This window comes from Eptesicus fuscus, chromosome 21 (assembly GCF_027574615.1).
Source record: "Eptesicus fuscus isolate TK198812 chromosome 21, DD_ASM_mEF_20220401, whole genome shotgun sequence".
Classification (NCBI taxonomy): Eukaryota; Metazoa; Chordata; class Mammalia; order Chiroptera; family Vespertilionidae; genus Eptesicus; species Eptesicus fuscus.
Window position 1 is genome coordinate 46,454,387 of NC_072493.1, and position 23,266 is coordinate 46,477,652.

General features: G+C 47.9%; 1 protein-coding gene and 1 pseudogene across 1 annotated transcript in view; both read left to right on the forward strand.

The window, feature by feature from the left end:
- The window catches only part of LOC129147100 (zinc finger protein 420-like), a 40,563-nt gene that overhangs the window by 13,527 nt on the left and 3,770 nt on the right, over positions 1–23,266 (forward strand). The window contains 3 exon segments of the mRNA XM_054710047.1: positions 7,256–7,362; positions 15,133–15,259; positions 22,987–23,060. Coding sequence (XP_054566022.1) covers positions 7,256–7,362; positions 15,133–15,259; positions 22,987–23,060 — 308 coding nt within the window.
- LOC114229704 (U2 spliceosomal RNA) lies at positions 6,741–6,839 on the forward strand (annotated as a pseudogene).

A 23,266-nucleotide genomic window follows, 5' to 3' on the forward strand; every position in this document is an offset into this window, starting at 1 on the left:
GTTCTAATTTGCATATTCCCTCCTGATTGGCTGGTGGGTGTCATGGAGGTATGTCAATTTGCATCTTTCTCTTTTATTAGTGTAGATATGTAAGAGGCTAAGTGACCAACCTGCTGGTTGGGCACACTGATAACTTGAAAAATATTGATTCCTGCACATGTGATACATACAAAGCTCTCTCTGGCGCCTATTCCAGCGCCTTTAATTATATAAAACTATACTATATATACTATTTTGACATACTAAAGTCAAAATATTCATTTAAAAATGCATTCACATAACACAAAGACTTCAAAGACCAAAATTTACAACCAGAAATTTTCATCCCTTGAAAAATGCATAAATTTCTTTCCCACTGTGTTGGGTGGGAACTAATCTGATCAAGTGCCTAACCATGAATGGATAGCTGGGTCTGTCTGTGACACCCCATCCACCTGTTTTCCTAACTCAGCTGCCTCTCTATTCAGATGGGGAGACAGGGAGGGGCTGAGAGAGCAGGCTGCCCTTCCCCTCTCCCCTCCTCACTGAGGGTTTAAGGATCCAGGCAAATCACAGGCAGAAAGTTTCTGGTTTCAAACCCAGTCTGCCCGCCTTTGGAATTCTCTGTAATTTCCCTGTGAGAATGTGTTACCGGCTGTGAAGATCCTGGAAAGACACCTCCTGGGACATGTGCAGCTGAAGGGCAGGCCAGCCAGTAGCTCTCAGCACAGCCTCTGGGATCTGGAAACTTCTGTGTGAATTCCAGATGCCTCCTCCCCTCTTTATGCTTTGCCACAGGTGCTATTTACTCGCTAGCACCCCAATAAAAGAACAGCCCCTCTATCTGGGGAGCCTTGTGCTATCAGAGGGCACCTGGCCCTTTCCTCCCTTTAAAGAAGTAAAATCGCCGGGCGCGGTGGCTGCGCCTGTAGTCCCAGCTACTCCGGAGGCTGAGGCTGGAGGATCGCTTGAGCCCAGGAGTTCTGGGCTGTAGTGCGCTATGCCCATCGGGTGTCCGCACTAAGTTCGGCATCAATACGGTGACCTCCCGGGAGCGGGGGCCACCAGGTTTCCTAAGGAGGGGTGAACCCGCCCAGGTCGGAAACGGAGCAGGTCAAAGCTCCGGTGTTGATCAGTAGTGGGATCGCGCCTGTGAATAGCCACTGCACTCCAGCCGGGGCAACTTAGCGAGACCCTGTCTCTAAAAAAATAAAATAAATAAAATAAAATAAAATAAAGAAAGAAAGAAGTAAAATAACCGCCCTCTCTCTGCTCCTGTCTCTTCTCTCCCTGGTGAATCCTGTCACAGCCGCGTCACCAGCCAAACCCCAACAATGACGGGGGAACTCCACCAGGAAGGGCTGTCCCTGTGGGAGGAGGTGAGGGACCCAGGGCTGCCCCCTCGCTCCCGCCCCGCCCTCCCTCCCTCTGTCCCCGCACAGGCCCCGCCCCCACCGCGGAGTCGCTAAGCTCAGGCGCTGGCCCCGCCCATCCCGCAGGGAGGCGCATGCGCAGTTCCTGACAGACGGAAGCGGTTATGGAGGGGAAGGTGGCCGTTTTATTTGAGGAGGTGTCTGTGCTTTAAAGCCGCTGCTCTCCGCCCCCCTCCCCGCAGGGAAGGCTGAGGGCGCTGCGGGCGCTGAAGTCCGTGGTGAGGTCCCCGCCCCGGAGCCCCTCACGGCGGTGAGTCCGGTCCCGGGCGGCTGCGCAGTGGAGGCGCCGCGTTCCTTTAGGGGAAACTGAGGCCCGGCCCCCGCCTGTCGCGTGGTTTTCCTGCTGAAAACCATCCCCGGGGCCGCCGGTCCCCCCGCGGGGCTGGAAGTCTGGGTCAGGGGTTCCCGCCCTTTGCCCCTCCCCCGCCCGGCGCTTTCCGCCCACAGAGCCCGGATGGCTCCCGGCCTTGGGGTCTGCACCCCGCCTTCCTAGGCCCCCCATTAATAAGGGGTCTGAGTGCCCGGGGAGCACAGTGTCCATGGGGAGGGGCTCAGAGGGAAGAACGCGGTGTCCCCAGAAGAGGGGACCTGCCCGCAGGGAGGGCTTTGTGGGGCGGTGACTGTGGGGGGCGGGGACCCGGGCTGGGGGGTCAGGAGAGGAGGGAGAGAGACAGACACGTGGGAGGAGGAAGGGCGGTGAGGGGTCCACAGAGGGGCCATAGGGGTGTGGGGGAACTGGACGGCGATGGTGGGAGTGAGGGGGGAACTCGGGAAAGCAGCCTGAGGAGGAGGGAAGTGGGGAACTAGGGGGAGGGGAGCCCCGAGAGAGGAGGGAGCTGAGGGGAGAGGGTCCTGGTGAGCAGAAGTGGGGGCCGCACAGGAGGAGGCACCTCAGACGGAGACACTGGTTCAGAGGAGAAGAGTTGGGGAGCGAGTGCAGGGACGGAAAGGGGGGCTTAGGGAGGGGGGAGCAGAGGGGAGCAGCGCGGAGTCCCCAGCTGTGGGGAGCAGGACAGACTGTCACGGGCAGCAGCGGGGACACGGGCGTGGGGAGGGACAGACGGACGTGTGTGGAGATGGGAGCCGTCAGAGACCAGGAGAAAGAGCACCGGAAGGGAAATGGGTTTCAGGAGGTTCATGGTCCGGGTGTAGGGACAGACAGAGAAAAGGGGGGAAAGAGCAGGGGAGAGGGACACAGGAAAGGACCACAGAGGAGAGAAAGGGAACAGGGAGACAGAGACAGACCCATGGACAGAAATACATGGTAGTGGGAGGAGGGGACCCTGATCTGGATGAGGGGTGAGCTGATGGGGTGTGGATGGTTAAGTGGGATATATCAGTTTGTGCCACACATAAATAAATATATGTAGATATAAATTTTAAAGTATATTTTTATTGATTTCAGATTCACAGGGTGAGGGATGGAGAGATAGAAACATCAATGACGAGAGACAGTCATTGATCAGCTGCTTCCTGCAGGCTCCTCCCTGGGGATCAAACCTGTAACCTGGCCATATGCCCTGACTAGGAATGTAACCATGACCTCCTGCTTCACAGGTCCAATTGCAACCAGTGAGCATGCCCCCTTAAGCATGGCTTTATATAGTTAATTTAACAGGTGAATTTTTTTTGTTATGCAGATTAAATCACACTTCTAAATCTCCAGTATATAAGACTTTGGAATCTATACTAATAAAAGGGTAATATGCTAATTATAACAGACATCTTCCAGAAGACCATCTGGACTCTTTCAGGACAAAATCACTGTGGCAGGGGCTGAGGCATAGGTGGTTAGGGGCGACCAGGCTGGCAGGGGAGGGACGTTAGCGGTGACCAGACCGGCAGGGGAGGGCAGTTAGGGGGGTTCAGGCTGGCAGGGGAGGACAGTTAGAGGGATCCGGCTGACAGGGGAGGGCTATTAGGGTGATCAGGCCGACCAGGGCAGGCAATTAGGGGTGACCATCCTGGCAGGGGAGGGCAGTTAGGGCCGATGAGGCGAGCAGGGGATGACAGCTAGCGGCAACCAGACCAGCTTGGGAGAGCATTTAGGGGTGACCAGGTAGGCAGGGGAAGGCAGTTATAGGGGACAAGGCCGGCGGGGGGGGGGGGTAGTTAGAGGGAACAGGCTGGCAGGGGAGGGCATTTAGGAGGATTTGGCCAGCAAGGGAGGGCAGATAGGGGGAACAGTCTGGCAGGAGAGGGCATTTAGTGAGATCAGGCCAGCAGGGGAGGGTAGTGAGGAGGATTAGGCAGGCAGGTAGAGTGGTTAGGGCAGGCAGGCTGGTGAGCGCTTAGGAGCCAGAGGTCCCGGATTGCGAGAGGGATGTCCGAGTGCCAGTTTATTTATACTAGTAAAAGGGTAATATGCTAATTAGACTGGACAACCTTTAGACAACCATCCGGATGTCCTTCCAGACAAATCATGGTGGCAGGGGCCGAGGCAGCGGCAATTAGGGGCGACCAGTCCGTCAGGGTAGGGCAGTTAGGGGGATCAGGCCAGCAGGGGAGGTCAGTTAGGGGCGACCAGGCCAGCAGGGGAGGGTAGTTTAGGGGGACCAGCAGGCAAGTAGAGTGGTTAGGGCAGGCAGGCTGGTGAGCGGTTAGGAGCCAGAGGTCTTGGATTGCGAGAGGGATGTTCCACTGCCGGTTTATCTGTACTTTCAGTCTATGCTAATAAAAGGGTAACATGCTAATTAGACCAGATGTCTTCCAGACAACCATACAGACATCCTTCCAGACAAAGCCATGGTGGGGGGGGCCAAAGTGGAGGTGATTAGAGTCGAGCAGCGGAGGGCAGTTAGGGACTACCAGGCCAGCCAGAATGGGCAGTTAGGGGCAATCAGGCCGGCAGGGGAGGGCAGTTAGGGGGATCAGGCCGGCAGGGGAGGGCATTTAGGGGGATCAGGCCGACAGGGGAGGGCAGTTAGGGGGATCAGGCCGACAGGGGAGGGCAGTTAGGGGGATCAGGTCGGCAGGGGAGGGCAGTTATGGGGGATCAGGCCAGGAGGGGTAGGCAGTTAAGGGGATCAGGCAGGTAGGAAGAATGGTTAGGGCAAGGAGGCAGGTTAGTATTTAGGAGCCAGAGGTCCCGGATTGCGAGAGGGATGTCCGAGTGCCAGTTTATTTATACTAGTAAAAGGGTAATATGCTAATTAGACTGGACAGCCATCTGGACATCCTTCCAGACAAAGTCACCATGGCAGGGGCTGAGGCAGAGTTGGTTAGGGCCGACCAGTTCGTCAGGGGAGGGCAGTTAGTGGGATCAGGTCGGCAGGGTAGGGCAGTTAGGGGGGACCATTCTGGCAGGGGAGGGCAGTTAGAGGGGACCAGGCCAGCAGGAGAGGGCAGTTAGAGGGATCCAGCCGGCAGGGGAGGGCAGTTAGGGGGATCAGGCTGGCCAGGGATGGTAGTTAGGGGCGACCATCCTGGCAGGGGAGGGCACTTAGGGGCAACCAGGTGAGCAGGGGAGGGCAGTTTAGGGGCGACCATCCTAGCAGGGGAGGGCATTAAGGGGTAACCAGGTCAGCAGGGGAGTTTAGAGGGGACAAGACCCACAGGAGAGGGCAGTTAGGGGAACAGGCTGTCAGGGGAGGACATTTAGGGGGATTAGGCCAGCAAGGGAGGGCAATTAGAGGGATCAGGCGGGCAGGGCAGGGCAGCTAGGGGGATCAGGCAGACAGGGGAGGGCAGTTAGGGGGATCAGGCAGGTAGGCAGAGTGGTTACAGACAGGTGAGCAATTAGGAGCCAGAAGTCCAGGATTGCGAACGGGATGTCCAATTGCGGTTTATCTATACTAATAAAAGTGTAATATGCTAATTAGACTGGACATCTTCCGGACAACCATCCGGACTTCCTTTCAGACAAAGCCACGGTGGTGGGGGCCGAAGCACAGGTGTTTAGAGGTGACCAGGCCAGCAGCGGAGGGCAGTTAGGGGAATCAGGCTGGCAGGGGAGGGAAGTTATAGGAGATAAGGCCGGCAGGGGAGGGCTGTTAGGGGCAACCAGGCTGGCAGGGGAGGGCCGTTAGGGTCAACCAGGCCTGCAGGGAGGGCAGTTATGGGCGACCAGGCGAGCAGGAGAGGGCAGTTTAGTGGCGACCAGACCAGCAGAGGAGGGCATTTAGGGGTGACCATGTCGGCAGGGGAGGGCAGTTAGAGGGGACAAGGCGATCAGGAGAGGGCTTTCAGGGGGAACAGGCTGGCAGGGGAGGGCATTTAGGGGTATCAGGCCAGCAAGGAAGGGCAGTTAGGGGGATCAGGTCAGCAGAGGAGAGCAGTTAGGGGGATCAGGCAGGCAGGGGAGGGCAGTTAGGGGGATCAGGCTGGCAGGGAAAGGTAGTTAGGGGGATCAGGCAGGGAGGGGAGGGCAGGCAGAGTGGTTAGGTCTGATGGGCAGGTGAGCAGTTAGGAGCCAGAGGTCCGGGTTTGTGAACGAGATGTTTGATTTTCGGTTTATCTATAATAATAAAAGTGTAATATGCTAATTAGACTGGACATCGTCCGGACAACCATCTGACGTCCTTCCGGACAAAGCCACAATGGTGGGGGCAGAAGCAGAGAAGGGCAGTCCAGGTTAGAGGCGACCAGGCCTGCAGGGAAGGGCGTTAGGAGGATCAGGCCGGCCAGGAAGGGCAGTTAGGGGGATCAGGCCAGCAGGAGAGGGAAGTTATAGGGGATCCGGCTGGCAGGGGAGGACAATTGGGGGGATCAAGCTGACAGGGGAGGGCAGTTAGGGGGATCAGGCCAGCAGGGGAAGATAGTTAGGGGGATCAGGCCAGGAGGGGTGGGCAGTTAGTGAGATCAGGCAGGTAGGCAAAGTGGTTAGGGCAAACAGGCAGGTGTGCTGTTAGTAGCTGGAGGTCCCAGAATGTGAAAGGGATGACTGCCTGTTTATGCTCGATCCTTGTGGGATATTCCCTGTGGGGTCCTGGATTGGAGAGGGTACAGGTCGGGCTTAACCCCCCCCCCCCATTCCCGTACACAAATTTTATGCACCGGGCCTCTAGTTTTATAATAATTTGCTTCCAACTGTGACCCTTAGTCACTCAGAGGGGAGAGACTTGTCTGTTGTTTATGCGCCCCTTATTTCCTGGGATGGCAATGAGGAGGTGACTTGAATCTGTCACCACCTGATACCTTTTCAAGGAATATTAGACGCCTTACCTTTGTTGCTGTGTTTTGTGGGGTTTGTGTGTGTGTATGTGTGTGTGTGTGCGTGTGTGTACGTGTGTGTGTGTGCGTGTGCGTGCGTGTGTGCGTGTGCTTCTTCCATGGATTTACTTTTTCTATGTCTGACACTTAATTTATCATTTAAAAACATCCTGAGAGATCGCTTCTCGGCCTTTTGGCTAAGATCCAGTGTAGTATCTGTTCTTATCAGTTTAAAAACATCCTGAGATAAATCCTCTGGGTCTTCCCAGATCCCCTGAGGAGCTTTAAGAAATGCCCTCAGGGGCACTTCCCCCGTGGAGGCGGACAGCTGCTCTGGGTGGGGCATCACCGGTTACTGAGGGGCCCCAGGTGATTGGAAGGTGAGGACAGGAATTAGCAGGAGGGTTGCAGGATGCCTTTGTGAGAGTGGGGAGCAGGTTTGTTCAGGGGAGGTAAGGGGGGCTCTGTTTGGTTTGGGGGGTCAGGACAGCAGCTCACGTTCTCCTTTCTGTAGGAGTTTGTGGATGTCTTTGGGAGGAGAGACACATGAAGACACACTCAACAACTCACAGTGTGGTCTCCATGTGGGAGCTCATTGTTCCTGACTCTCTCCTGTGACCGAGGTCTGGAGGGGTGGCCTTTTCCTCATTTCCAGGTCCTTCTGACTGAGTGTGAGGTGAGCTGATTAACAGGCTGTGGGGACGCCTTTGAAGGCACATTCTGTGACGCCTCAGCATATTGTCACCTGAGACAACATCCCAGACCCCATCAGGACCAGGACCACATGGCTGCTCCTCAGGTAAAAGATGTGTCCTGGGTCACAGGCTGTGCTTCCTTTTCCTCTGACATCTGGTGATTTATTTCTTTACTTCCTATGTTCTTGCCTTTGCAAGTTGTCTTTCTTTCCTTTTTTAATTACTTTTTTTTCATATTCATTATCAAGATTTTCTATATTTCTCTATTGTTTTTCATAATATTTTCCCCTTTTATTCTCCCTCTTTAAAAAAATTTTTTTTTACTGATTTCACAATGGAAAGGAGAAGGAGACAGAGACAGAAACATCAATCAGGAAAGAGAATCATTGATCAGCTGCTTCCTGCATACCCCCCGCTGGGGATCCAGTCTGAAACCTGCAGTGTGCCCTGACCAGGAACCCAACCCTGCCCTCCTGGTTCATAGGTCAGCCATCTACCTCGCAGCCACACTGGCCAGGGTATAATTCTCTCCTTTGTCCCAGAGCATCCCCTGCATTCATTTCATGCAAGCTCCCCAGGTTAGGAAGCATTCCTAACTTTAATTAGTGACTTTTAACTACACAAACATCCCTTTTGTTGCCCCGACCGGTTTGGCTCAGTGGATAGAGTGTCGGACTGTGGACTGAAGGGTCCCAGGTTCGATTCCAGTCAAGGGCATGTACCTTGGTTGCGGGCACATCCCCAGTAGGGGGTGTGCAGGAGGCAGCTGATCGATGTTTCTCTCTCATTGATGTTTCTGGCTCTCTATCCCTCTCCCTTCCTCTCTATAAAAAATCAATAAATATATATATATATATATATATATATATATATATATATATATATATATATGTATGTATATATTTAAAAAGAAAACATCCCTTTTGCGAGAGATCAAACTTGTAGGGCAGCCATTTCTAACATCCCTACTGGGATGGGTCAGAGGCTCAGGTATCCGTGAAGAACACGAGTGTAGGTGTTAGGTTCAAGTAGCTGCAGCATCAGCTCTAGGTCACGGGTAAAAAGATGCACTCGTGCCCTAGCTGGTTTGGCTCAATGGATAGAGCGTTGTACTTCGGGCTGGAAGGTCCCTCGTTCCATTGTGGTCAAGGGCACATGATCGGGTTGCAAAGTCGATCCCCAGTAGCGGGCGTGCAGGAGGCAGCCAATCAATGATCCTCTCATCATTGATGTTTCTATCTGTCCCTCTTCCTTCCTCTTTGAAACTGATAAAAAAATAAATATATATAAAAAAAGATGATGCACATCTTACTGCTTAGAATAGCTTAGGAAGTTCTGAAAAGAAGGGTGAATAGAAGAAACTTGCTCACGTGATTAGTACAAAAAACTTGGTATTGAAATGTACCAGTAGCTTATAGAACATGAGAGGTACACGTGGATTGACACTTGCAAAAATTAATGTTTATTTGTGATCATTTTCACATAATTATTTCCTTATTGATGTATTTTTGCCAGAAATGTCAGCAGTGGTGACCTGGCCTTTCCTGTGCCTCAGTCACCTGATGCTCCTTGTCCCGTCCACGGGATGTTCATGTGGCAGAGGTGCTGCCCTCTGTAGAGCTGATAGCCTCCCTTTCTCTGTACGAAAGGTTTAGTGGGGCTTTGTTGAGAGATGTGCAAAGGCCATCACATGGCACCAGGAGACGCCCCGCTTCTTAGTTTCTATTTGCTTTGGAAAATAGACGCCTTGCTTTTCTTTCCTACAGATCATTGGCTTTTCTCATAGGAGCTTTAACCAATCAGGCCGTGTTCCTGTAAATATTCATTATATTCCATACTCATGTCACGGACATAATGTACATGATCACTTTTTGAATATTCTGGAATGTTTATAAGAATCATATGAATATATCTTCAATTCAGTTAAATTTCTTTAATTGTAGCTTTCCACTAATGATATACAGAAATTTTCCAACAAATGAGTGCCTAAGAAACAATAGGTCTAATTTGTTTTCTATCATGATGTGAATTCCTCACCTTATTTTGTTTATAATACTCAAAGGGTATCATTCACAAATAAATTCATGAAATTTATGAAATCACAAAATAATCTTGATTTCATTGACATGACAATTCTGTTTTCTATCTCTTTTATATTGTACACTAGAGGCCCGATGCACAAAATTCTTGCACCGGGGGTGATGGGGATGCGGGTTGTTTCTCAGCCCGGCCTGCACCCTCTCACATTCCCAGAGCCCCAGGATCAAATCGCCCCAAAGAGGTAGGCCCTGCCCACCCAGCTAGGACTCCACGACGGCTCCCCCTCCCTACAGAGGGAAGCCCCCCGCCACCTGCCTTAGCCAGCTGGTCGGTGGTCTGGGCCTTCCACTTAAGCTTTCAGGCAACCTTGGTGCCCCGCAGTTGATCAATTGCCCCGTCGGCCAGTGGCCTGTGCCTCCCACAAGGGCGATCATGGGGCGATAGCCGGGCCCCTGACCAATCACATTGCACCCGCCTTGGCTCACCTGGCCCCAGTGTGTGTCATATTGTGGTTGTCTGGAGTCCACATGTTCCTTCTGCTGTTCCTTTGTTCTTTCGGTCAATTTGCATATTATCCTTTTATTATTGTAGATCTCATAGGCGTGTCTGTCTCTACATACAATATTAACATTATTTGAGGTATTTTTTCTTCCTTGCTTAACCTGTCTTTATTCTTCTCAGTTACAGAATCTGCTGTGAATATTCATGAGGTTTCTTTATTTTTTTTAATTGTAGGGATGACAGAGGAGAGGGAGAAGCAGCACTGAGTCACCAGCTGTGGGTAACAGGGCAGACAGACTGCAACAGGGACAGCAGAGGGGACCTGAAGTGGGAAGAGAAAGACTCAGGTGTGTGCGTAGATGGGAGCAATAGAGACCGGGAGAAAGAACAACTGCAGGTGAAATCGGTTTCAGAAGTGTCATGGTGCAGGTGTAGGGACAGAAATAGAGAAAAGGGAAAAAAAAGCAGGGGAGAGAGAGGCAGAACATAGGAAAAGTCCGGTCAGCATGGTTTAGGGCAGTGGTTCTCAACCTTCCTAATGCCATGACCCTTTAATACAGTTCCTCATGTTGTGGTGACCCCCAACCATAAAATTATTTTCGTTGCTACTTTATAACTGTAATTTTGCTACTGTTATGAATCGTAATGTAAATATCTGTGCTTTCCGATGGTCTTAGGCAACCCCTGTGAAAGGGTCGGTCAACCCCCAAAGGGGTCGCGACCCACAGGTTGAGAATCGCTGGTTTAGTGGTTGAAGGTGGACCTATGAACCAGAAGGTAACTGTTCGATTCCTGGTCTGGTTTTTTGCTTAGTCCCCACTGAGGGGCTCGCAGGAGGCAGTCTCTCTCGTCATTGATGTTTCTATCTCTCCTCTCCCTTTCTGCCTGAAATCAATAAAATATATACTAAAACTAAAACAAAAAATACAGGAAAAGACAACATTGGAGAGAAAAGGAACAGGAAACAAAAACAGATCCATAGACTGAAATACATAGTAGTGGGAAGGAGGGAACCCTGATCTGGGTGAGTGGTGAGCTGATGGGGTGTGGATGGTTAAGTTGTGATACATCAGCTTGTGGCTTTATATGTTGAATTTAACAAGTGAATATTTTAAACATTTGAATAAGAATTACAGATATCAAATTTATAAAGCTTATGAATATTTTATAATTATTTGATCCATTTGCAACCTTAATCACACAGAGGGAGAGACTGGTATGTTCCTGATGGGCCCCTTGTTATTTCCTGGGAATGCAAGAAGGAGGTGACGTGGGACAAGATATGACTGAGTCTGATGTTTTATGAAGGAATATTAACCCTTTGCACTCGCTTGCTTTTTTCTCGATTCCTTTATTCTAATGCTAACTGTGTCGAGTCACACTCGACATCCGAGTGCAAAAGGTTAAAAGCACTGGATCTTTTTTTACATGATATTTAATTCATGTAACATAGTCGGTAACTTCTGAAATTACCATTGGTAACATTTTACAAGCACCTCTTGTCATTCTTTTCTTAATATAAGGCAGTCTCTTCCTTTTTAAAGCTTTAAACCTAGAAATCATTACATTAACAGAAACAACCTAGTTTTTTGTTTTGTTTTGTGTTTTTATTGACTTCAGAGAGGAGGGAAGAAGGAGAGAGAGATAGAAACATCATGATGAGAGAGAATCATGGATCAGCTGCCTTCAACAAGTCCCTCCCTAGATATCGAGCCCACAACCCGGGCATGTGCCCTTGACAGGAATCAAACCTGGGACCTTTCAGTTCGCAGGCCGACGCTCTATGCACTGAGCCAATGCTCTATCCACTGAGCCGAGCCGGCTGGGCTTGTTTTTGGTTTTAAATATATTGTGTGTAGTTCAGATTCTGAGCCCTGCATCTTTCTACTGTTTATCATATGTGGAAACTTCCATTGGGACTTAATAATATGAGGTGATCTCAGCGTTTACTTGGTAAGGATGTTAATGATCTTCACAGTCGGGAGCTAGTTGTGTGATTTGGTCTAATGTTGAGTACCTCTTTCCTTCCCTTCATGTGATTTGTTGAATTAATGTCTGTGAGCCACAAAGGAGCCGTTACCCTAAGTCCCTCTTGTCCATTCTCTGAAAATATTGAAGGACGGACTGGAATGAACTGGAACGTGGTTCCCAGAGCCCATCTATTCATGGTGGAGTCATTTGATGAGCATATTTCAGTAGCTAACTTTCCCCAAAGGCTTTACCATGAAGGTCTGTTCTCTGTAATTCCCTGGAACAAGAGGAAGGATATATGCCTAGCAAACTTGCAGGTGCACAAGTTCCTGATTCAACCCCTCCCACTACTCAGGTCTCAGATGTGCTGGGTCTGATGTCTGTACCCAGAGCTACTGAAAATATTTCTGAGGGCGCCTCCCAGGCCCCAGGAGGGAACTGGTTAAAGATGCCAGGACCCGGGCCCCAGGGCAGGCTTTTTCAGGGGAGGGAAGGGGTGTTGTGTTGGGTTTTGGGGTTACAGTCGAGCTGCACATGCTCTCAGTGCTGTAGGAGTCTGTGGAAGTCTTTGGAAGGACAGACACATGAAGACAATAAAACCCCTCACAGTGTGGTCTCCATGTGGGAGCTCATTGTTCCTGACTCTCCTGTGACCAAGGACAGGAGGGGTGGCCTTTTCCTCATTTCCAGGTCCTTCTGACTGAGTGTGAGGTGAGCTGATTAACAGGCTGTGCTGACACCTTTGAAGGCACATTCTGTGACTCCTCAACATAGTGTCACCTGAGAAGACAACCCAGACTCCATCAGGACCAGGACCACATGGCTGCTCCTCAGGTAAAAGATGTGTCCTGGGTCAGAGGCTGTGCTTCCTTTTTCTCTGACATCTGGTGATATATTTCTCTTTCCCTTCCCACGCCTGTGTCCCTTCCTGCTGCCCCTGTTATAGTCTGTCCTGCTCCCCACAGCTGGCTGACTCAGCGCTGCTTCTCCCTCTGCTCCATCATCACGAAGCCCCCCTTTCTGTCCCTGCACTTGCTCCCTCAGTTCTCTAAACCAATCTGTTTTAAGTGCCTCCCCCTTTTTTGTCCCACTTGGGTTCACCTCTTCCTCTCTCCCTCTCAGCTCCCCTTCGTCTCTCTGGGCTCCTTCCTCTCCTCCATATTTCTCTACTTGTGTTTTTCTTGCCTTTTCAGGTTGTTTTCATTTCCTTTTTTCTTATGATTTTCAACATCAGCAGTTTCTATATTTCACTCTTATTTTTTTTGTTTTTTTTTTAAATATATTTCTTTATTGACTTCAGAGAGGAAGGGAGGAGAGAGATAGAAATATCAATGATGAGAGAGAAACATTGATCAGCTGCCTCCTGCACGTCCCCTTCTGGAGATTGAGCCCGCAACACCGGCATGTGCCCTTGGCTAGAATCGAACCTGGGACCCTTCAGTCCACAGGCTGACGCTCTATCCAATGAGTCAAGCTGGCTAGGGCATCCCTCTCTGTTTTTTAATATATGTTTTTATTGACTTCAGAATGGAAAGAAAAAGGAGAGAGAGATGTGGAAACATCAATGAGCAGAGAATATCATTGATCAGCTGCCTCCTGCACACCCCCCACTGGGGATGGAGTCTGAAACCTGGAGTGTGCCCTGACCAGGAATGGAACACTGCCTTCCTGATTCATAGGTCAACGCTTTACCTCTGAGCCACACTGGCCAGGCTATACTTCTCTCCTTTGTCCCAGAGCCTTCTCTGCCTTCATTTTATGCAGCCTCCCCAAGGTCGGGAAGCATTTCCACCTTGAATTACTTTCAACTACTCAGAACCTCCCTTTTGTGACAAATTCACCTGGGAATGCCGTCATGTCTAACATCCCTATTGGGATGGGGTCAGAAGCTCTTGTGTCTTGAAGAAGGGAAATGTAGGTTTTTAGGTTTAAGTGGCTGCAGCAGAAGCTCTTGATCAGGGATAAGAAAATGCACATTTTACAGCTTAGGATAGCTCAGAAAGTTCTGAAAGAAGAGTAAATAATAAACAGAAGAGACTTGCTCACTAGATTAGTACAAATGAGTTGCTAGGTAAATATTCTGTTAGTTTACATAACATGAGAGGTACGTGTGGATTGACACTTGCAAAAATTAATGTTTATTTGTGATCATTTCCACATAATTTTTTCTTTATTGCGGTATTTTTGGCAGGAATGTGACAGCAGAGGTGACCTGGCCTTCCGTGTCTCTCAGTCACTTGATGCCCATTGTCTCAGTCGACCTAATATGCACGTGGCAGAGGTGCTGTCCTAACTGCAGAGTTAATAGTCTCCCTTTCTCAGTAACACGGGATTAAGCCCACAACCTGGTCGTGTGCCCAGATCGGGAATCGAACTGGACCTGTGAACCAGGAGGGCAGGTTTCCATTCCTGGTCAGGACACACTCCAGGTTTCAGTGTCTTCTTGGTGCATGGGTTAGCGCTCAACCACTGAGTGACACCAGCTGTACCAGGCAGAATAGTCTTATTTTAATATTATTCATAGTAAATTTCCAAATAGGTTGTACTTCCAATGTGTCCTATTCCATGAGAACTGAATTCCATTAACCATTTTCGTTCAAAGTTCTGTATAAACGTTTTCGTGTTTTCTTTTTCTGTGTATTCAGAAGTATGGCACATAATGTGGAAACATTGGCATCACAGGTAAAACGCGATACATGTGATACATGTGAAAACACAGGCCCCATTTGAGAACCTGGATCAGGATCTGTGTCTTTACAGAAGTTCATTTTGTTGTGGTCTGCTTGACACTCGGGAAGAAGTCCATATACCTCCAAGCCAGCATAACATTTCCAGCTGAAAATACACCACTGACCCTAAATGATGCAAACACAGCATGCATAAATCTATATACCTGTGTCCATACCTTTATTTTATTTTTAAATGTATTTTTATTGATTTTAGAGAATAAGTGAGAGAGAGAAAGATCAATGATGAGAGAAAATCATTGTTCGGGTGCCTCCTGCACACCTCCTACTGGGGATCCAGCCCATAACCCAGGCATGTGCCCTTGACTGGAATTGAATGTGTGACTTAAGTGCGCAGTCTGACACTATCCACTAAACCAAACTAGCTAGGGCTTTGCCTTAATTTTAAAGTTTATTTTCCTTGAAGGTAAATCTGTACCTTGGATTTGTGGACATATGTCATCCTCATCTGTCAGTGTTCGAAATCACATCAAGGAAGGTTACTGGGGCAAAGTGATCTTATTGGGTGATTCAGGATACTCCCCTAAGTCCAATCCTCTCCTGACACTGTTTCCATGTTGGGTGACATTGTGAACTCCTCTGGTGACCTCTTGGTAAATGTGTTTTTTCTTTCAGGGACCGTTGTCCTTCGGGGATGTGGCCGTTGATTTCTCTCAGGAGGAGTGGGAATGCCTGGACCCAGCTCAGCGGAACTTGTACCTGGATGTGATGTTGGAGAACTGCAGCAACCTGGTCTCCCTGGGTGAGGATGACTTCCTGAGTTCCTCCTCCTCCCGCAGGGTTTTGTTTCCTTTATTATTTTAACATCTCTAGGGCCTTCTGCTTTCTATGGTAGATTCTTGCTCTCAAGGAACAAATTGGGCCCTAGCTGGTTGGGCTCAGTGGAGAGAACACCGGTCTGCAGACTGAAACGTCCCATGTTTGATTCTGGTCAAAGGCCAATGTCAGGGTTGCTGGCTCGCTCCCTAGTGGGGGCGTGCAGTAGATATCCTATCAATGATTCTCATTGATGTTTCTCTTTCTTTCCCTCTCCCTTTCTCTCTGAAACCAATAAAAAAATAAATAAATAAATAAATAAATTTATATATGTATTTTTAAAAGGAACAAATTGGAGGTCATTGGGATATAAAAGAAAGGCTTTATGATGTATGTGAATTAAGAACTCAGCCTGGCCTGTGCCCTCTCACAGTATGGTATGGAACCCCTCGCTCCTTACCGCCTGCCTGCTCGCTGCTCCTTACCAGTCTGCTCACTGCTCTTTAGCGCTGCTGCGGAGGCGGGAGAGGCCCCCACCACTGCTGCTGCGCTTACCAGCTGTGAGCCCAGCATCTGGTTGAACAACGCTCCCCCTGTGTAAGTGCACAGAACCAGGGGGCAGCTCCTGCATTGAGCATCTACCCCCAGATGGTCAGTGCACATCACAGTGACCAGTCATTCTGGTCATTCCAGTCACTTAGGCTTTTATATAGATAGGTGTTTCAATCTTTTATCCATTATTTTTTAATATTTGTATTCTATAGGCCCAGTGCATAAAATTCGTGCACAGGGGCGATCCCTCAGCTCAGTCGGCACCCTCTCCAATCCAGGATCCCTTGGGGGATGTCCAACTGCTGGTTGGATCAGTCCTAACCTGGCAGTCAGACATCCTTCTCACAATCCTGGATTGCTGGCTCCTAATCGCTCACCTGCCTGCCTGCCTGGTCGCTCCTAACTGCCCCCCGCTGCCGGCCAGGTCTCCCCCAACTGCCCCATCCCTGCCAGCCTGGTCCCTCCTATCCACCCCCCTGCTGCTTGCCTGGTCACCCCTTACTGCCCCCCCCTGCCAGCCTGGTTGCCCTCAATTGCCCCTCTCTGCTGGCCTGGTTGCTCCTAAGTACCCCCAAAACCCCCCACTGGCCTGGTAGCCTCTTACTGCCTCCCTTGCCGGCCTGGTCACTTCCAACTACTCCCCTCTGCCGGCCTAGTCGCCCCTAACTGCCCCCCCACACTGGCCTGATTGCACCCAACTGCCACCCCTGCTCGCTGGCCTGGTTGCCCCTCATGGACCCCTTGCCGGCCTGGTCGCCCACACAGCCTGCTATTCAGTCGTTTGGTTGTCCCTGACTAACCCCCCTGCTGGCCTGGTTGCCCCACACAGACTGCTTGTTCCGTCATTTGTTCATCCCTCACTAACCCCCCAGCTGGCCTGGTCTTAGGCAGCCATTTTGTGAGGACGTGGTGGTCAATTTGCATATCACCTCTTTATTATATAGAAAGTTACACAGGAGAAGTCAAAGTGATAGGCTGTTTTTTAAAATATATTTTATTGATTTTTTACAGAGAGGAAGGGAGATGGGGAGAGAGTTATAAACATCAATTAAAGAGAAACATCCATCAGCTGCCTCCTGCACACCCCCTACTGGTGATGTTTCCGCAACCAAGGTACATACCCTTGACCAGAATGGAATCTGGGACCCTTCAGTCTGCTGGCCGACGCTCTATCCACTGAGCCAAACCAGTTAGGGCTGATAGGGTTTTTTTAATAGAACACCAGAAATTTATTCCTGTATATTTTTCCGCATACGAGGCATCTTTATTTGTTCATATGTTAGTGATCTGCAGAATATTTAAATTACCTCCAGAAGTGTATTTCTTTTTTATTTTTTTAAATAAATCTTTATTGTTTATATTATTACAATTGTTCCTCTTTCCCGCCCCCCCATAGCTCCCCTCCACCCAGTTCCCACCCCACCCTCTGCCCTTACCCCCCCACTGTCCTCATCCATAGGTGTACGATTTTTGTCCAGTCTCTTCCTGCACCCCCCACAACCTTATCCCCCCGAGAATTGTCAAATCACCCCCTTTCTATGCCCCTGATTCTATTATAGTCACCAATTTATTCTGTTCATAAGATTTTTTATTCACTTGATTTTTATAAGTACCACGCACTAACGATTGCGCAACTAGAGCTCTATTCACTTGATTTTTAGATTCACTTGTTGATAGATACGTATTTGTTGTTCACAGTTTTTATCTTTACCTTTTTCTTCTTTTTCCTCTTCTTAAAGAATACCTTTCAGCATTTCATATAATACTGGTTTGGCGGTGATGAACTCCTTTAGCTTTTTCTTATCTGGGAAGCTCTTTATCTGACCTTCAATTCTGAATGATAGCTTTGCTGGGTAGAGTAATCTTGGTTGTAGGTTCTTGCTATTCATCACTTTGAATATTTCTTGCCACTCCCTTCTGGACTGCATAGTTTCTGTTGAGAAATCAGCTGACAATCATATGGGTGCTCCCTTGTAGGTAACTAACTGTTTTCCTCTTGCTGCTTGTAAGATTCTCTCTTTGTCTTTTGCCCTTGGCATTTTAATTATGATGTGTCTTGGTGTGGTCCTCTTTGGATTCCTTTTGTTTGGGATTGTTTGTGTTTCCTGGACTTTGTAAGTCTATTTCTTTCACCAGGTGGGTGAAGTTTTCTGTCATTATTTCTTCAAATAGGTTTTCAATATCTTTCTTCTTCTGGCACCCCCATAATTCGGATGTTGGTACACTTGAAGTTGTCCCACATCCTCCTTACACATCTTCATATTTTTGGATTCTTGTTTCTTTTTTTTTATCTGGTTGGGTGTTTTTTGCTTCTTTGTATTTCAAATCTTTGACTTGATTCTTGTGATCCTCTAGTCTGCTGTTGAATCTCTGTATATTATTTTTTTATTTCCGTCAGTATATGCTTAATTTCCAGTTGGTCCTTTTTCATATCCTCGAGGGTCTCACTAAATTTATCGACCTTTTCTAGAAAATTCTTTTTTTTAAAATATATTTTATTTTATTAATTTATTTATTTTTTCTATATATTTTATTGATTTTTTACAGAGAGGAAGGTAGAGAGATAGAGAGTTAGAGACATCGATGAGAGAGAAACATCGATCAGCTGCCTCCTGCACACTCCCTCCTGGGGATGTGCCTGCATCCAAGGTACATGCCCTTCACCGGAATCGAACCTGGGACCCTTCAGTCCACAGGCTGACGCTCTATCCACTGAGCCCAACCAGTTTTGGCTCTAGAAAATTCTTGAAAACCTTATACCCATGGTTTTGAATTTGCTTTCCTCTATTTCTTTCATCTGTGACCTGTTTCTTTGTCTCCACATTTTGGCTGCTTCCCTGTGTCGATAGAATGGTTTTAAAATATAAACCATTATAGTGTGCTAAGTGTTCTATATGGCCCAGTGTCTCAGCCTCCCCAGTTATCTGAGGTGGACGCTCTTGGTGCACCCCTTTGTGTGCTGTGTGCACAGTCTTGTTGTAGTTAAGCCTTGATTGTTGTTGGTATTACTGGGAGGAATTGACCTACAGGCCAGTTGGCTGTGAAGATCAGCTGTGTCTACAATGAGAGAACTGTGCTGGCGACACCCTCATGGGGCAAGACTTGCTTCAGTGGGGCTTTGGTGCTCACTGAGTCTGTCCCTTATGGATCTGAGGAGTTGAATTCTGGATGGTCCTACTCTGACCGCTGGGTACACTGGCTCTTGGATCTCCAAGGAGGTGCTAATTTAGCCTCTCCCTGAGGCCACCCAGCAGGAGCTATGGAGAGATCTGCAGATTCCTCTTCTATGTTTGGGGTTTGGAGGTGCCCAGATGAGGCCCAGCTGTGAAGCAGTGCAAGGTGCTGTGGGGCCTTGGGTCTTCTTTTGGATGTTCTGGGGCTCTCTGACCCAGCTGCAGTTTGTTAGGTAATTTTAGATTGCAAAGGGCCAGGCCATTCATATGCAAAAGCCTCTAAGCACAGCTTGGGTGGGGTAGGTTCTCAGGGCGGAGCAAACAGCTATGGCTGATCCTCAGCCCTGCCTTAAGAGGCCCCTGGGTCTCAGTGTCCCTTGGTAATTGCTGCAAGCACCTCTGAGAGAAAGCCACCCTTGAGTTCCGCCCGATGCCAGACTTTCCAGTCCCCGCGCGCCCCCCCCCTCCCTCAATGAGTCTGGGTCCCCAGTGTCTCGCTGGGAACTGGAGTTCAGTGCAGTTGGGAGCTTGAATCTCCCTCCCGATTGAAAAAGATAGCTGCGTCCTCAGTTGCCAGCTCCTTTTGTGCGCGCGCCTTCGTACTTCTGCACTTTACTTCCGCAGCTCCTCTGAGTCTCAGTGTGCTTTTCTCTTTCCTTCTAGTTGTAGAATTTCCACTCAGCCAGCCTTCTGTGGTTCTGGATGATGTCCATTTTGTCTTTTAGTTGTAGTTTTGAAGTGGTTATGCGAGGAAGAAATTTCAGGTGTTTACCTATGCCACCATTTTGGTTTCTCCCAGAAGTCTATTTCTTTTTTTTTTTAAATATATTTTATTGATTTTTTACAGAGAGGAAGAGAGAGGGACAGAGAGCCAGAAACATCAATGAGAGAGAAACATCGACCAGCTGCCTCCTGCACACCCCCTACCGGGTATGCGCCCACAACCAAGGTACATGCCCTTGACTGGAATCGAACCTGGGACCCTTGAGTCCGCAGGCCGACGCTCTATCCACTGAGCCAAACCGGTTTCGGCAGAAGTCTATTTCTTATGGAGTTTTTATAGGGCTGGTCTAATAATGAGAAGGTCTAATCATGAGAAAGTTTTGGTGCTGGGAAAGTTTTTTCCTCGCCATTGATTATCATCTGTTCTGTCAATATTCTTGTTGGATGGTTTTTGTTCATTTATCAGTTCCATGTTTTATCTTGTGTCCTTTCCTCTCAATAGTTTTCTGCTTAGAAATCCCCTAATGATATTAGCGGAGCTGTCTTTTCCATGAGGAATTATTTTTTACTAGAGGCATAGTGCATGGAACTTCATGCACTGGAGGGGGGTCCCTCAGCCCGGCCTGCCCCCTCACATAGTCTGGGAGCACTCAGGGGTGGGAGGCCACCTTGTGATCAGGGGAAGGTGACACCGCATCACACCTCTGCTGCTGCCTGTCCAATGTCCCACATGGTTGTTCAGAATTCAGGTTCAGGATTGGGGTTCGGGCACTAGAGGATGCCACGCGCAAATGAAAGAGACAAGAGACAATAATAATTTGGAAATTGGGGGCCAGCCAGAAGCCCAAGGAAGGACTCCGCTTTGCTCTGGCCTTGCCATCCCTTTCATTCAGATTTGGGATACACCCACAACCTTTAGGCAGGCAATTCCAGTAACAGGTACCATTGTCTCAATTAAACAGTGGGTGCATAGTTCTGACCTTTGCCAGAGCTCAAGGTCTCCAGCCTCCAGGTTCCTAGTCCACACCCCTCTGCTAGTGAAGACAGTGGGTGGTTTCCCATAGCTGCCACTGCTGGCAGCACAAGTCTCGGCCAACCCGGGTTACCTGAGCCTCAAGTGGCTCTGGGCGGCGTGGCAGCCGTCATCCAAGGCTTGCCTGAGCCTAGGGCTGGCCCTGGGCGGCTGGGGGTCTGAGTGGATTAACTCTGGCGGACGGCATGTGTGGAGTCCTGGCCTGCCTGCCATCTTTGAGTGTGTGGCAGTCAATTACCATATTCCTTCCTCATTGGCTGTGGATGGCTCCATCTTTGAGGGCAGGGCAGTCAATTAGCATATTCCCTCCTAATTGGCTGTGGGCCCTGCCATCTTTGAGGACGGGCCAGTCAATTAGCATATTCCCTCCTTATTGGCTGTGAGTGCTGCCATCTTTGGGACAGCATGAGGGTCAATTAGCATATTCCCTCTTTATTAGATAGGATATGTTTTTAGGTAGTATTCTAGGACCCATGATATTTTCGTTGTTTTTATCTGTTGTCATGTTTATATTTATTCTACTTAGATTTCAGTGAGCTGCTTACATGTGTATGTCTCTTTCTCCAATTGTCAGGATCTTACAATTGATCTTAAATGATTAATTTTTTATATAAGCTACCTCCTCCTTTTCAGTATTCTGTTTCTATGGGGTTACCTTGGTGGTCTATTTGTTATTATCTTAGAAGTTCCTTAAATTCTCTTCACATTTCCTCATGTCTCTGGTTCTCTGGATCAAAATATTAATAAATAAAAATATTAATGATTTATGTCCAAATTCTTTGATTATTTAATTACTATTTTTAAAATGTATCTTTATTGACTTCAGAGAGGAAAGAGGGGGGGAGAGATAGCAATATCAGTGAAGAGAGAGAATCATTGATTGACTGCCTTTCTGTACGTTGGGGGATCGAGCCTTTAATCCACGCCTTTGCTCTTATGTGGAACCAAACTGTGATGTTCTAGTTCATAGATTGAAGCTCCACCACTGAGCCACCACTGGCAGGCAACTTCTTTGATGTTTTGAGTTGATCACATCTTTCATTCATGATTCTACTCTATTTTTTAATTTGAGTATTATGTATTTCAATTTCCCCTTTTGGTGGGATGTTTGTAAAATATTTTCTCATTGTATTTTTATTGTGATTATATAATATTTTCATGATATTTTGTATTTTTCTTTCTTTACAGCATTAAGATACTTATTTTCCATTATTTTTGAGATAATTAATATATTTTTATTAATGTAGTGTCAGTTTGAATATATTTATTTTGTTTTCCTGATGGTACACTTTTTCTGTTTTGTTTTGTTTTTAAGACTTGATATCTTTTGTTCAGATTCCTGAATTGTAAAGTAGCATGCTTTTGAACATGCTTTCTATAGGAAGAAACAAATAATAACCATCTGTGGAACAAATTCTACTTTTGGTCAACACTGTTTTCAGGATCTCTATTCTTGGTTCGGTTGTCTGTTTAATTTCCCAGTTGGAAATGTTCTCTGTTTCCTTCTCAGACATACGGTATCTTTTTAGGCTTCATATACACTGAGTGGCCAGTTTATTTTGATCTCTGAATGCATAATAACCTGGCCATTCAGTATATATCTTATATAATAAAAGGCTAATATGCAAATTGTCCCCTCGACCAGGAGTTATATATACTGAGTGGCCAGATTATTATGCGTTCAGAGATCATAATAATCTGTCCACTCAGTGTATATCTTCAGTACCGTAGTATTTGTGGTGCTCAAACAATTACTTATTTGTAGTAGCCACTATTGGGCACTCACCGTGTACTGTCATTCTGTTCATACTCTGTGTCATGCACAACAGACACTTGTTGTTCAAGATGCTTCAAAACAGGGAGATCATTGAACATGCACTTCCCTCATCTCTCTCTCTCTCTCTCTCTCTCTCTCTCTCTCTCTCTTTCTCTCTCTCTCTCCCCCTCCCGCCTTTCCCTCCCCCCCCCCCCCCCCACTGAAGAACCTGGGAGGTGGGAGTGTTTTGCTAATATTGCCATTGTTTGCTAGTGTGTTTGAGCAGGTTTCATTGGCAAATGTAAGCAACTCTTTGTCCCTCTTTGATGTGAGTTTTCCTCATTGTACCTATCTTGAGCTTTCCTTGAATCCTTTATTGGGTCTTAGAGTACCTAAAACTGTCATTTGGCCTATAGTTACTGGTAACTTCAAACTACTCACCTGATTGTCAAAACTGAAAATTTGTTGTTCTTTAGGTATGTCATCTGAAGATGACCAGGCCTTTATTCCAAAGCCCGGAATACAAGATTTATTCTCTGAAATAATACTGGTAAGATACAAATGTATACTTAGTGAAAGCCTTGTAATTTGAGGAAGAATGTGATGAGATGTGAGAGAATTAATATAAACAGAACTAATCTGGAATAGTTATCATAATAAAATTGTTGTTACCCATACAGGTCATGTGTATTATGCATTTGGGAAACCTCCCATATTAAAGTCAGTTCCATTGGCAGATCAGTGTGTTTCTTCAGG